We start from the raw sequence: 13,850 nt of genomic DNA on the forward strand, positions 1-13,850 counted from the left end.
ATCGTCGTGCGCGCGTGTAATGATTGTATAACGACGTTATTAAGTCTCGTACCGTTTAATTTCTTGAACAGATTATGTCAGTTTTAAAGTAGAAAATAAATATTCCAATAACACTTTACAAGTGAAAGATTTTCCGTAACTTGCACGGAATAAACTCAAAGCGAATATAAAATTGAGAAACAATGCGAGAGAGAAAGAGAGAGAGAGAGCTCAGCTTGAATGACAATTGTACGTAACAAAATAATTTTGTCGGGAACTATAGTGTCCGATTATGCAAGTTCGAAGTATACTGTTCATTAAACCCGGACTAATCGGGTCCGATTTAAATTTTCATATAAATTGGCAATCCTCCAGATCTCCGGCAAGTCTGTCTAGTAGTAGCGTATCTTTAACTCTGTCAGGTTTTCATTTAACTTCTTGGAAATTCTTGGAAGCCACCCTCTCTATAAGTCACAATGGTTCTTTGATCTTTGTCCGCGACAGGATGAGCACGCGAAACAAACGTGCATTATAATGTGCTTTATTAATAAATTAACGCGTAACAGGCTACCCTACAATCAAATATGCGGTATAATACAATAACTTTATCCTTATCTCGAATCCAACAATATACGTAACATAAAATTACATACGGCGAGATATATTTGTAACATCGCCTAGATTAACTCTGCTTGATGATTTAATTTCGATATCAAAATATTTTAATCTAATCATACAGGATTACTGCACTGATAAAGCACACATTCCAAGAACCACCAACGTGGCCAAGAAACCAAAAATTGAAGAGCTAGTTACTTCAAAAGAATATTTGATCTATATTTTGTTTCTTTAAATAATTAAACATACGAATCCGTAACTGGTATTGATATTTTTTATCCTGTTTTTCAAATTACACGTTTTTTTGCAGTTAACTAATTCAGCGAAATAACTGTATCGAGTGCAATACATAAATAAGTGTGTTGTATAAAACGTTTCTTTATTCAGAATTGCGTGTCTTGTTGAGCAGATATACATGACTAAAATATGCAAGCAAGTTGTGCAACACAATAAAACATCGCATAACGGTAATAATTAAATTTTACGCTTCGGCCTTTTGTGGAATTGTGGTCATACTGAGTGTACTATCTTTAAACGCAACTGTAAATGTCAATGTAAAATTTATGTTTAATTTCCCTTACGGTAACTTGGAGGTTTACCGTAAAACCGCAGAAGATTAAAGCGATCGACAGCGCGCCCGCGTCTTGTACATCACTGCTTTCGACAATTCACTATAATTACTCCATAACGCGTGTACATATGTATATATATATATATATACATAGTTATCTCCCCCTACACAGGCATGATGAAACGCGGCACTATTACATTTGGCAATTGCCTCCACATCGAGATGTGCAACACACTCATTACTGCTCTGACCTAGTGTGCTCGAATGTGTTTGCATCTGTCACCATTGACCATGAATTGCAATATGGAAAGCCCTCCTTTCTATTATAACGCCATTGCATTGAAAACGACTAATCGTGAAAATAATGCTTAATATTTCAGGCTCATTTTACCTAAAATGTCTCTCTGATAATTTTCCTTCTTATTATTATTTTATTCGTTGTAATCTCTTTCAGAAACGATTATGCATTAATGGCATATTAAAATGTAAATCATTACCGATAGAATAAGTAAAAATGAAACAGATGTGCAATGGTACACAAATATAATAGCATAATTAACGACTTTCGATATCTGTAGTTACGCGAGGTAATAAATTGCAATGTAAACAGTAATTTTTATCCATACAAATATAATAGTATATAATTGTTTGTACAATGTATTTCGTATACTTCACACATCTGCGCTTGATAGTTATGTAACTCGGACTGATTAGAACAATAATACAAGTAATTGAACAGGTGCTTTACCTCTGACGCGAATGATACTAGCAATAATGAATGACGCGAAGTAATAATGAATGATATCCTCGCAGCAATGGCCCGAAGAAGAAAGAAGAATTAAAGAACCGATCAATTCTTCAATTTAAACTACACACAAAAATAACTGAAGTACTTGCCAAGGCATTTAAGATTTTAATGTATATCTCAAATAAATTTTCTACGTAACAATTGATAACGATAAAAAGTTTCAATTAAATTTGTTATATCTAATATAAAAAAATAGAAATATATATTATTTATTAAATTGATTACAATCATATTAAGCATTGTTTTATCACTTCATCGTTTTTCGCCGATTTAATAAATGCAAATAATAATTACAAGAAAGAAAATTGTGCAGATGCAAAATATTTCACAATATTATCGCGAAAATGCGAGATAACGCAAGCCAGTTTACGAAGCTCGGCGCGTCGCAAACTCTCGAGTCACCCGGGTTGGGTATAGAAGGCGTACCCGATGGGGTCATCCGCTACCATCGAATGCAATGTGTACATATAACGGAGCGTTCATTTCTCGTCACAATATTATGTCAGCATTATGTAATTTACTGCAAAAATAGAATACACGGACAGCGCGCGTTTACGTCTGAATACTAGTTTTGCAACGCGGTTTTTTATGATTGTTCGATGAATATTCGTGTCAAGTAACTTCATTAGGTTTCATTACTTCGGTAGTTACTTTATCTCTTCGCAAATATTCATGTCGCTTTGAATTTATCGCGACATTGGAGGCCGATTGCTCCATCCTATCTCTTTTACGTTGGTTAAAAATTTGTTTCTTTGCATACGCAAAGACTGCTACTGGAAACTCTCGTATCTAACAATAAGCTTATGCCTTGTCATACGGACGCCTCAAATTCTCTTGCAAGGAAGAATTATTTTTTATTGTTTAAAATTTTAATAAAAATCGGCTCTGTAGTACTTACAGTATTCCATGCAGATAATTTTTGTTTAGAAAATAACAAGAAAATGACGTACTAAATCTCGTAAATTAGCAATATTTTATGCTGAAAAAATATGCTAGCGTGTAAAGCGCAGATAATTTTTTAAAGCTCAAACATGTTTTAATATGAAGTGCTGACTAGATGAAGCCAGCATATTCTAATCTTACGTACATGTATGTGCACACAATGTATCTGCGCGAACTCAAAATATTAAATATAATATAATATTATCAACACGTCCAAGATAATTTTGATACGTGTTCTTGATACGCGCGCATAGCTCGCCATCACATTACGTCACGAACGACTTTCGTCAATACACCAAGACATGATCTTTCCTTCGTTACTCAACGTCTTTGCAGACCAGCGTTAATAATTAATCCTACCACTGCGTGAAGCAACTTACAAATCGATTAAAGATACGATAACAAACAACGTATCGCGTCTATCTCGAAAAACAGATCGAGTACAGTAAAACGGCTTCCAGTTCTCGGCTTCTTTAGACTCGACTCGCAATGAGAATTGATGGAAGTGATAGAACGAGAAATCCAAGCGATCGCGAAGCGTGTTTCCGCCGAGGATAAACCGCTCTGGTAAACACCGCCCTGGCTCTCGCAGAAAGAAACGGAAAGAGCCGTACGAGCCGGGCCTGGCGAGGGAAGGTCGCAGGTGTGTAGAGCGCGCGATCTTACGCGCGTGGACATCTAAGCGGGTAAGTAGGTACGATAACGTACACGGAGAAAGGGGCGGAAAGAGGAGAGAGGGTGGCATCGGATCGATGCATCGGCGGCGCGACGCGGATTCGAAGGCGAGTAGGCTTCGTGATACACGTAACGCCGCGCGATTCCGCGCGGGCGGAACAACAACGCTCGGGTGAGCGAGCTCAGCGGGTGCGAGTTTCTCCGGAAAGCTCCGGCCCTTCGCGTGACAAACGCAGACCGAGCAGGGTAATCCACCCCCTCCGTGAACTTTCGTAGACTCCCTCCCCCTGGCTTCTCGTTTCCTTGAGATGGTGCTCCGGTGGCCTGAAAAAACCGACTCCCCATAGCGACGAGAAAGTCTTTGGTCGCTTCGGGTTCCAAGAGGAGTCTTCAACTTCTAGCGAAACCGGCGGGTGGATCAGACGCGTCTATTTATTGTACCTGAGCGATTCCGGCGACGTTGATCGACTCTCGCGGTAGTTACTTAACCAACCTCTTGCGTCGTTTCCGTTCAGAACTCGTCGAGCACGGTATAAACGGCAACGAGACCTGGCCTGACGACTACTACTGCTAGTATATAGAGGAGAATCCCCTATTATGAGATATGCTCCTAATATGAGATAATGGGGTTTCTGCTAAACTAGTGAGCACCATCTGTTAGTTCCACCATGAACTTATTACTCTTGGTGTAAAATGTATTTAGTGAAAAATTCATTGTTCGTTATTGCGTTTAGCCTTTGCAAGAAAAGGTTTGTGAAATTGTGAACATGTCAAAGTAACTTGAGGTTAGTCTTTAAACCTTGTTTATTATATAATAAAGAAATGGTTGACAATAAATTCAGTATGCAATGATAGAGTAGAATCGTAGTAACAGGAAAATACGCGATTTGTTGAATTGCTTAATTGCAGAGGTTAGATTTCATGATCGCGGAACCGCTAGGCGCGTGGCTCGTATAATGAGATATTCAGGGTACTCTTAATATGAGATCATTATTGCTCCAATATGAAGATTATGTAGTGTAATAAAAAGAAAGAAAATACTACTTAAGGTTAAAGAAAAGTTAATACGAATTTATATTACGAATTTTTGTGTATTTAATTTTTATAGAATCTGACTATGGAGGTTAGAGAAACGAGGAAGCGTCGACAGTGGAATCGTGAAGATTTGGCGAAGGCTGTGGCAGCAGTATCTTTATCAAACTATCTAATAAAGTTTTTTAATTGCAATACCGATGTATTTTGCACTTTTAACACCGATTTCTCGAGGTACCTTATATTAGGAGCACACTTTCTCGATCCTGCGTAAAGCTCTTTTTTCAAATTTTTTTAATTTTCAGAAAAAATAATATTTAAATTAGGTTTTTCATTTCACCAACCTAAAGCTTATTAAATTCTCTTCAAGATAACGTATTACATTTTTAAATTCTGCCTATAGATTTCCTTACATTCAGCAAAATCGATATGGTATCTCATAATCGGGGACTTTCCTCTACTACACGGACGCCAACGTCGCGTCAATTATTGTATCGCTGGAATCAGGCTACGGAACGAGGTACGCGGACAAATGACGGTTTCTTTTCTCGCGAGGAAGCGAGCGAGAAGCCGTCTTTATTACTCCGGACGCGGAAAGTGGCGCCCGTTTTTCGTCTCGGGTATGGCGTGCGACAACCTCAAGCCGAAAAATACGACTCGCGACTCTTCTGACTTGTCGTGCTTCCTGAAGGGTCTCGGCTCCCCGCGGAAAAAACGCGAAGAAACAGATTCGAGATTGTTGTCTCGGGGAAACGTACTCGCGACGTAGGGTCGCGCGGCGAGTGTTCGTTCCTCGTCCTAGAGACAGCGCTCTCGCGGCCTTGTTTGTTATGCTAGAGAGCCGCGATGTTCGCTTTTTTTTTCCAGGGGAAACAGCAGAGGATGGAGGGGGGAGGGGGGGGGGGCAGACGCGTTTTAGCTCGCGTTTGGCTTGCGAGAACGTCCAGTCTAGGAAGAAATCTCTCGGACGTTCCACGCAGCCGGAGGTTGTTGGGGGTTGCTACGGGGAAGGGGATTCCCTTCGTTTTCGGCCGCACTCGCCCGCAGCCGAGCGTAATCGAGCGCCGTGAGTCCCCTTGCCGCGTATTACACGATCGTGTTCGTTTTTCTCGCCTACTCGCTCGCAAGCTCCTCCGCTTCGCTCCCTTCGAAGGGAGCGCGCGCGTCCGTTTCGCCTTCAGTGGAGAAACCGTGCGAAGGTGCGGCCGGGAGAAGCGGACGGACCCGAAGACGCGGTGAGTCGAGGAGCAGGCCAGCACGCTTTACGCTGACGCGTCCTCTCTCTTCTTTCCTTTCCACTCTCTCTCTCTCTCTCCCTCCGTCTCTCGCGCGCGCGTTGATCGATGGCCGGCCGCACGACTTGGACGCGACTCCGTAACGCGGAGTCGGCTCGTCGCTTCGAGGAAACGAGGAAAGCTCTTCCTCGTGGAATCAAGATGTGAAACGCGACGACGACGATGCACGAGACGCAGCGCGAGCGAGAGAGAAAAAGAGGGTAGATATCGAGGGAGAGTTCGGAAGGGTAGTACTCACCGCCGATGCTCAGGGTTCTCCATCGGGTCTTTCGCTTCGAACCCTTCTTGCCCATCTCTCGCGGTCGCCCGCACCACCACCACCTCCGCCTCCTCTTCCGCTCTGCGCCTCGTCCTGCGCCGCGATGATCCTCCTCTCGGTCGAACGCTCGTTACCTCGCCGCGTCTCGTTCCTCTTTCTCTTCTACGATCGTCGGCGGCGAAGCGAGATCGTCATCGCGCGCGTGGAGATCCCCGCGGAGCGCGCACTACCTCGGTAACGGTAGCATCGCGGTAGCCGCGCGGTGGTCCACCGGGTCGTCGTCGTCGCTCGATCGGGGGTAAGGGCTCTCGCGCGTTCGTTCGCTCGCTCGCGCCGCGTACGTACGACTGCTGCGCGGCGGACCCTCTCGCGAACGCGACGAGCAGCTCCGACACGGAATCCACGCCGTTCGAACGGCGATCGCACACTGCGCGGACCCCGCTCGCCCCTCCGGCGGTGCCCGCCCGTCCCACTCGCGCTCACCTTCTCTCTCTCTCTCTCTCTCTCTCTCCGCCTGCTTCCCCGCGCCGTCGTCGCTATGCCGATAGACCTACACCTCCCGCTCGCGCTCCTCCGCACCCGCTGCACCCGGAGTGGGACGAGGATACGGGCGTCGCGAAAGACCGAGGGAAATGGAGGCGAGCGGGTGCAGGGAGTGCAGGTGAAACGTGGCCGTGCGACCAACCGTGCGCCCTCGCGCGCCGCCGGCTGCTCCGACCCGCGTCGCGTTCGCGATTTATCGAGGGAGTCTTCGCTACGCGCAGAGTGCTGCTCGAGTTGTAACGACACCGCGTTGTTCCACGAGCGGATTTCTACGGGCTGTCACGTGACTCGCATCGAGCACCGAGGTAGTCGCAATTTCGCGTAATTGTGAATTTGAACGGCTTTCGAACACCACGCGCACGCGCGGTCGACAGGTCGACGCCGATAGGTCGTTGCCGTGGCGACGATGTAAATAGTAGCGCGCCATTTTTCCCGGCTCGCCGCAGCTGATAACAGGTACGGCGATAACGGATTTTCGTTACCGTCGCAATTTTCTCGCTTTCGAGTGATTTATCAAACGTAGTATCGCGCACTTACACAATGTAAGATAAACCTTTATATTTTCCAGCACGATTTTCCAGCTAGATTTAACACATTCTGATATATTTAACAGTTAGGAAGTTACGCGCGCACGTCATTAAAAAATGTGATTACAACGCTCACGAATTAATATAACTTTCTGTAATATTATTCGTAACGATTTCAAATTGACTTTTCTTTTTTTTTCTGTTAGTATCAGTAGGATGTCTTTTGCTTTGTTAAGAATAAAACTCGGTTTGATATTGTAGAATAAATAATTGGCAAAAATTACTTTTAATAATATAACAACACCAAATAATATATTTTTACATTGTTTTCTTGATTTGCAAATTCATGATCTTCATTCGCAGATCGACAATAATAATTAACAAGTTCTTCATAACGATGAAATTAAATTAGGTCAGCTCCTGAATAATTCTCTCTGCTTGAATTCTTCAATTCTCTCGGTTTGACAGTGTCAGTTGGACTGGTCCGTGACGTTTGCGGAATCGGCGCAGAGATAGGTTATGCGAAGCGAAGTTAAAACGAGTTAAAAACTCGTTCATTTGTACCTAAAGTATGCGATATTGGGATCGACGTCGTAGACTTGTTCGTTGCAAAACGTCATTCTACGGGTCCACACTTTATTAACGCTGGAAATCATTTGTTTCGTGTACAGGTTAAATATATAGGTTAAGTCGCCGCGCGGTAGCGGCTTAAACGCTGAACAAATGCTGAAGATACTGTCGCTCCACGATTTCGAGTGCCCTGTTTTCGGTGACACGGCTGCTGTCGGCCTGATAAATGGCACCGTGCACTATTGCACCTACGACAAGTTGCAGGATGAAATCCAGCCGTTCTCCAAGTACCTGCGGGGGTATCCCGAGGTCGTCATCACCCAGGAAATGCTGACCACGCGGGATTCCGCGCGTACCATCAGCGCGGGCGAATTGTTCCTACCCATTCACGATAGCGTCTTCAAGAAGATCGCCAATACTTGGAGGGAGAAAGGACTGTCTGAAGCCATTCGCTTCACAGCGGCTGCAAATCCGGAACAAGTCACGAGTGTCGTGCACTGGATAGCGACAAGGTAATGCTCGTATTGTCTTATTCTGACGGATGTAGCTTTCTATCAACGCAGAAATTTCGATCGATGATTAAAAACATGCCGTGCTTTCAGATTAAATTGCATGTTGGACCTAATGGAGAGAGGAATCTATCAGAGGGACGTGTTACCAACGTCAGGACCTGGATCCGTCGCTGATATCGTTGCTACGCGGGATTGGAATGTATCACTGGTAAGATGATACATTTTGAGGTGACGAATGTAAATGTTGATCGTTGAACGCTTGCGACAGATAAGATATCTGGCCTGGCATCCGCACTGTGCGCGTCTCGCAGTGGCTACGAGGGACGACAGGATCCGCATCTTTACGCAGGGCATACTAGGCGTGCCAATGTTGAAGCATAACGCGCAGAAGTCAGTTTGCTGCTTGAGCTGGAGGCCTCACGCCGGTCGTGAATTAGCAGTGGCGTGTTACTCCGGCGTGCTGGTTTGGACGATAGAATTGGGCGCAGCTGGTAATCTACTTAGTCACGCGGTGCTCTTGAAGCAGAGGAACCACGCACCTGTCACGGGCGTCACGTGGCATCCACAAGTAATCCACCGCTTTGTTTGCGATGGTCTTGAAATTATCGTGGCAGTCATGGACGCTATTGCATGAAGTGACTTCTTCCAGGGTGACTTACTGGCATCTTGCTCGCCGACGGACTTGAATATAATAATCTGGGACGTTTCCAAAGAGGACGGAGTCCCCCTGAAGCGCGTCGGCGGCGGTGGCGTATGCTTCACGCGTTGGTCACTTTGTGGCTCGCGACTGTTCTCTGCCTCGTGCAGAAATGTTTTCAGGTAACGTATTTTTAGAAGTTCCTACTAACATATTTTGCTCGTGTTTTCATTACTCGAACGTTAAATTGACGTGATGTGATCATGAACGCTGTCATTTAATTTCAGAGTTTGGTGTACTGGCGTTCCGACTCGGTGGCGTGCAGACCGGTGGACTGTACCTCATGGTCGCGTGGCGACTGCATGCTTCGGCCCGAATTTGACGTTACTCTTCGCCACCACCGAAGATCCTGCCACGATATTCTCACTGCCACTGCAGGACACCGTGTTTGACGTGAAGAAGGCAATTGATGACGACATGAAAATCGCGATGCGTGTAATCGATTTAACGAAAGTGAATTTCTGCGACGATGACGGTGATTCTATCACGGTGGGGGGTAGAATAGTTTCCATGGAGTGGGATTCGACGGGAAAGTATCTCGCCATTCTTTTCCAGGTTTGTAAAAATTTGATTAAACGAATCTCTTATTAATTAGTTCCTCAGTTGCATTTCTTTGTTTGCATCTTTCCAGCATTTTCCAGCGAAATAAACCAATCTTTACACTACCATATTTATTAATATAATTTTTCTTCTGCATTGCAGGATAGTCCAGTAATTGCGTTGGTCAAAACAGTCCTAAGTAATTTGTCGCGCATAGTGGAAGTTCGGCCAAGCTGCCTCATTAAAGGATTTCCCGGAGAAGTGCCGAACTGCATTAATTTTTACCAGAAACGTTCATCGTGGGTTTGCCTGACGATATCCTGGAGCAGCGGTCGCGTGCAGCACTTCCCGATTGTCGAAGACGAGTCGCAAGTCGACGCCTCTACATATTCCACGATCCTATCTCACTCCATGAAGACAAGTAAATATAGCTTTGATTCACAGCAATATTAAAGTTGTTATAGTTTTTCTACTTCTCGGTCGATGTATTTTTATAGTAACAGGAAAAAGTTAATAAATTTTTAACACGCATTTGCAAAGAAGACAACTATCTCATTATATTATTAATAATGAATTGCATTCACAACACGTGCATCTTACCACAAAACTTCCATAAACACAGCTGGTGCGTGCGCGCATGTACGGCTACGTTGCGTATTTGCGGGAAGGTAGAGCTTATGTAATTCTCATTTGGGAGGGGTTTATGCCCGTTACTGCCTTCGAGAGGGAAAAAAAAAAACCAATGGGTGGTCTCCAATGGTTAGATTCTCTCTAATGGACTATGTTTGTAACGCAGGGAGAGTATAGAACACAACGCGTTCGCGCTCGGGTTCGGTACCTAATTATACGAAGTCACATGCAGAGCGCGCGTCTCTTCTATTTTTACGTCGCTTGACCGAATGCTAAACGCCTGCCGACACTACATGCGTGACGCGGCCCGCTCTATTTTCAATACACCCTATCGTCAGTTTTATGATACCCCCGTACACGTGGACGCGGATCGTCGAGTGCACATTTAACGCTTGAGCAGAGCCCGGATCCGCACAGTGAGATTGATGTGATCCAACTTGAAGACGGATGAATTCTTCATCTATCTGCCTTCTCTCTTCCCTTCTTTTGCATGATATTCTTTCAATTTTTACAACTATCTGTAAGAAATTGATATTAATTAATATTAAAGATTAACATTTGAAGAGATTTAAAGAACTTAGCAAATCAAAGTTTTGAAAGAAATGATGCTTACATACATTGTGCATATCCGTACAAGTTTATTAATTCCTATTGGGATATAATCGTCCCTCCTTACGGGATTACGGGGAGAAGACGGTTGAGCGTTTTTGTGCGGGACGATTAAACGCGCTCGAAATGGTTTTTTTATTCGTTTCGCTGTTATTGCATCCGTATGGGGGGAGAATGTGATCGGTGTCCTTTTTACAGTATATTTATTTTAAGGGCGGTCGGGTCGCGTACACACATGCGGCGACTATGGTACGAGCGAAGCTGACAGGTGCCCGGGCAAAAAAGCGGGGCCGTGAGCGGGCATAGCACGTATATAATGTAAGCATAGAGGGCTGGCAGACCACATGTGCCGCTCTATCACTTATCTACCCGTAATATGACGTACAACTCGCCCATGCGAGTGCACCATGGCGTATACTTGTGCGTGCAAGCGAAATGCGATGCGACGAGGACGCGCGGGCATAATTTTCCGCGGAAGAATGAGCGGAGCGAGCTGTTGCACATGTAAAACACCGAAACAATGTAAACATAATATAAATAGTGTATTGTACCATCCACCGTCACAGATGCAGTCGCAAAAATGTTATCAGATTTATTGCAAAATATTTTGATTGATGTACAAGAATGTTCTAAATATGCAGATGTGATCTGGCTGCACACGAATATTTTTATATATTGGGTTGGCCAAAAAGTAATTGCGTTTTTTTTTATATAAATAAAAGGCGAATTTTTCATGGGAAACAAAAACTTTATTAAACAATATATTGTCCATTTTGTTTGATTATCTTTTGCCATTTTTCAGGCAACTTCATGATTCCGCGCTCAAAAAAGTTCTTATCTTTTTCAGCAAAAAACAATTCCAACAACGATTTGATATCCTCATCAGCAGTAAAGGTTTTACCATTCAAGGCGTTTTGCAACGAACGAAACAAATGGTAATCTGATGGTGCCAGGTCTGGCGAATATGGTGGATGTGGTAACATCATGGTAACACATCCCATCCAAGCTGCAACAATTTTTCACGAGTGACCAAACTTGTACGTGGTCTAGCGTTATCATGGTGAAACACAACACCTTTGCGATTCACCAATTCTCGACGTTTCTGTTTGATGGAATCATTTAATTTGTCCAGTTGACGACAGTATACGTCTGAATTAATGGTTTGATTTCTTGCAAGCAGCTCAAAATACACAATACCTTTAAAGTCCCACCAGACTGACAGCATAATCTTTCTTTGGTGAATATCTGCTTTTCAAGTGCTTTCAGCAGGTTCATCACGCTTGCTCCACGATCTTTTTCGTTTGACGTTGTTGTAGACGATCCATTTTTCGTCGCCTGTTATCATACGTTTCAAAAATGGGTCATTTTCCTCACGTTTCAAAAGAGAATCGCAGATGTCAATACGCTTAGTGAGATGAATTTCTTTGAGCTCATGTGCTACCCAAATATCGAGCTTACTAATGTATCCAAGTCGTTTTAAATGGTTTTCAACACTCGATTTCGATATGTTAAGATTCTCAGCAACCTCTCGTGTCGTTAAACGCCGATTGGAATCGATCAGTGCCTTTATTTTGTCATCATCAATTTCGATTGACCTTCCTGAGCGTGGTGCATCTTTCACATTAAAATCTGCAGATCGAAATTTAGTAAACCAATTTTGACACTGCCGCAGTTTTAAAGCATCTTCGCCATATACATGACATAACTTTTTATGAGCTTGCACAGCGTTTTTCCCTTTTCGGAAGTAATAAAACAAAATATGACGAAAATGTTCTTTTTGATTTTCCATTTTGAAATCGACGGCAAACAAACAATTGTTAACGAAATTGTGTACTTTCTTTTTTTAAAACAAGCTTGAACTGTGAGTTGTTAACCTACATAATGAATTTGCGGTTTAGAATGAAGTTAGTTACATTTCAAGACATGTATGTCCATCTATTGGAAAAAAACGCAATTACTTTTTGGCCAACCCAATATTTATATAACATTTTTATATCTCTTTCAAGATTATTTAGCTTTCAGACTATTTAGTTTGAGCTCTCGAGCTGGAAAGTTAGGACTCGAGGCACTCGTAACTGCGCCGAGAGGTCATGGGCCTCTCGCGTCGTCAGGATAGCGAGTGCAACATCCTTTTAGATTTTGGAACGTTAGGTAGCCAGACGGCGAAGTCTGTCAACAAGGGATTTCATCGAGTATCACAAGATTGATCAAACAACATATTTAATGTAGGATCTGTCCTGCAATGCAATGCAGAACGCTGATCCAGCAAGTCTTGCGAATAAAGTACAGCAGCAAGAGTTGACGGCAAAAACCAGGCAGACGCACAATACAGTCTGATGCTGGTTAATGTTAAAAACCGAGTAAGATTGCCCGAACGTATCGAAGTCGCGTGATGAGACGAAAAAAATCGCGTAGAGCAATGACTGCAAGCGGCGAATTATTATTGTCAAGTACCTGCGACTAGCGCACTTTTTCTTTTCGTTAAAACAATACACACGTGTCGATACGACGTGCGAAAAAATAAAAGATCCGTGACAAATCAGGGGCCGAGCTGGCAAGGTGGAAAGATACGTGCAATAATAACGGTAGCTTGTAATAGGAGAGCAGGGAGTGAACGACTTGTCCTCATGTGGTGCGCGCGTAGAAGCTGTTGTTAATAAGTGACGCGTGTGTGGCAGCTGGTTTTACATTTTTTTGCCCTGCACCCGATTCTTAGGGCTCGAGCGACGAAAGATCGTCTCGAGCGTTTTCCTTCTTTCTCTTTCGTACTTTCCTTCCTTGTCCTTTCTCTCATTACGTCCTTCGTCTCACTTGCCCGCACGATTTACACCGTCTCCAACACTTCGTCAAGATACTTCACAACAAATTCCGAAACTATCAATTTAACGCTAACAGTATCGTTAAAAATTAAAGTCAATGTCGGAACACGGCTGATTCCGTTACATAAATTAATTTCTTTGGAATAAATTAATCCTTCTCCAAATAATAAGCTGCTTAAAGAAAACACTTTTCTATAAAACATGAAAAATATACGTCGGGTATA

At 43.5% G+C, this 13,850-nt stretch overlaps 2 protein-coding genes across 6 annotated transcripts in view; one reads left to right on the forward strand and one right to left on the reverse strand.

Moving 5' to 3' along the window:
- Nucleotides 1–6,622, reverse strand: part of LOC105277616 — a 33,415-nt gene extending 26,793 nt beyond the window's left edge. Inside the window, exon 1 of the mRNA XM_011336093.3 lies at nt 6,159–6,622. Within this exon, the coding sequence (XP_011334395.2) occupies nt 6,159–6,213 (55 nt within the window). The 5' untranslated portion in view covers nt 6,214–6,622. The remainder of the gene's footprint in view (nt 1–6,158) is intronic.
- Nucleotides 5,702–10,110, forward strand: LOC105277617 (aladin-like). Of its 5 annotated transcripts, none has more exons than XM_011336096.2 (7): nt 5,702–5,860; nt 7,921–8,331; nt 8,422–8,539; nt 8,600–8,899; nt 8,981–9,150; nt 9,256–9,583; nt 9,731–10,021. In XM_011336096.2, exons 2-7 carry the CDS (start codon nt 7,973–7,975, stop codon nt 10,019–10,021), a joined length of 1,566 nt encoding a protein of 521 aa, XP_011334398.1. In that variant the 5' UTR covers nt 5,702–5,860; nt 7,921–7,972. The 5 variants fall into 5 exon arrangements, with proteins under 5 accessions (XP_011334398.1, XP_011334399.1, XP_011334400.1 ...); XM_011336097.3 differs by lacking the exon at nt 5,702–5,860 and adding an exon at nt 7,102–7,178; XM_011336098.3 differs by lacking the exon at nt 5,702–5,860 and adding an exon at nt 7,246–7,264.
- Nucleotides 10,111–13,850: the final 3,740 nt, after the last annotated feature.

The sequence above is a fragment of the Ooceraea biroi genome, chromosome 7 (genome assembly GCF_003672135.1).
Source record: "Ooceraea biroi isolate clonal line C1 chromosome 7, Obir_v5.4, whole genome shotgun sequence".
Lineage (NCBI taxonomy): Eukaryota > Metazoa > Arthropoda > Insecta > Hymenoptera > Formicidae > Ooceraea > Ooceraea biroi.

Coding starts and splice junctions, on each gene's coding strand:
- LOC105277617 (XM_011336096.2), top strand. CDS start 7,973: ATGCTGAAGATACTGTCGCTCCACGATTTCGAGTGCCCTGTTTTCGGT. Junction 8,900..8,980: donor GCGTCACGTGGCATCCACAA/GTAATCCACCGC, acceptor GACTTCTTCCAG/GGTGACTTACTGGCATCTTG. Junction 9,584..9,730: donor ATCTCGCCATTCTTTTCCAG/GTTTGTAAAAAT, acceptor TCTGCATTGCAG/GATAGTCCAGTAATTGCGTT.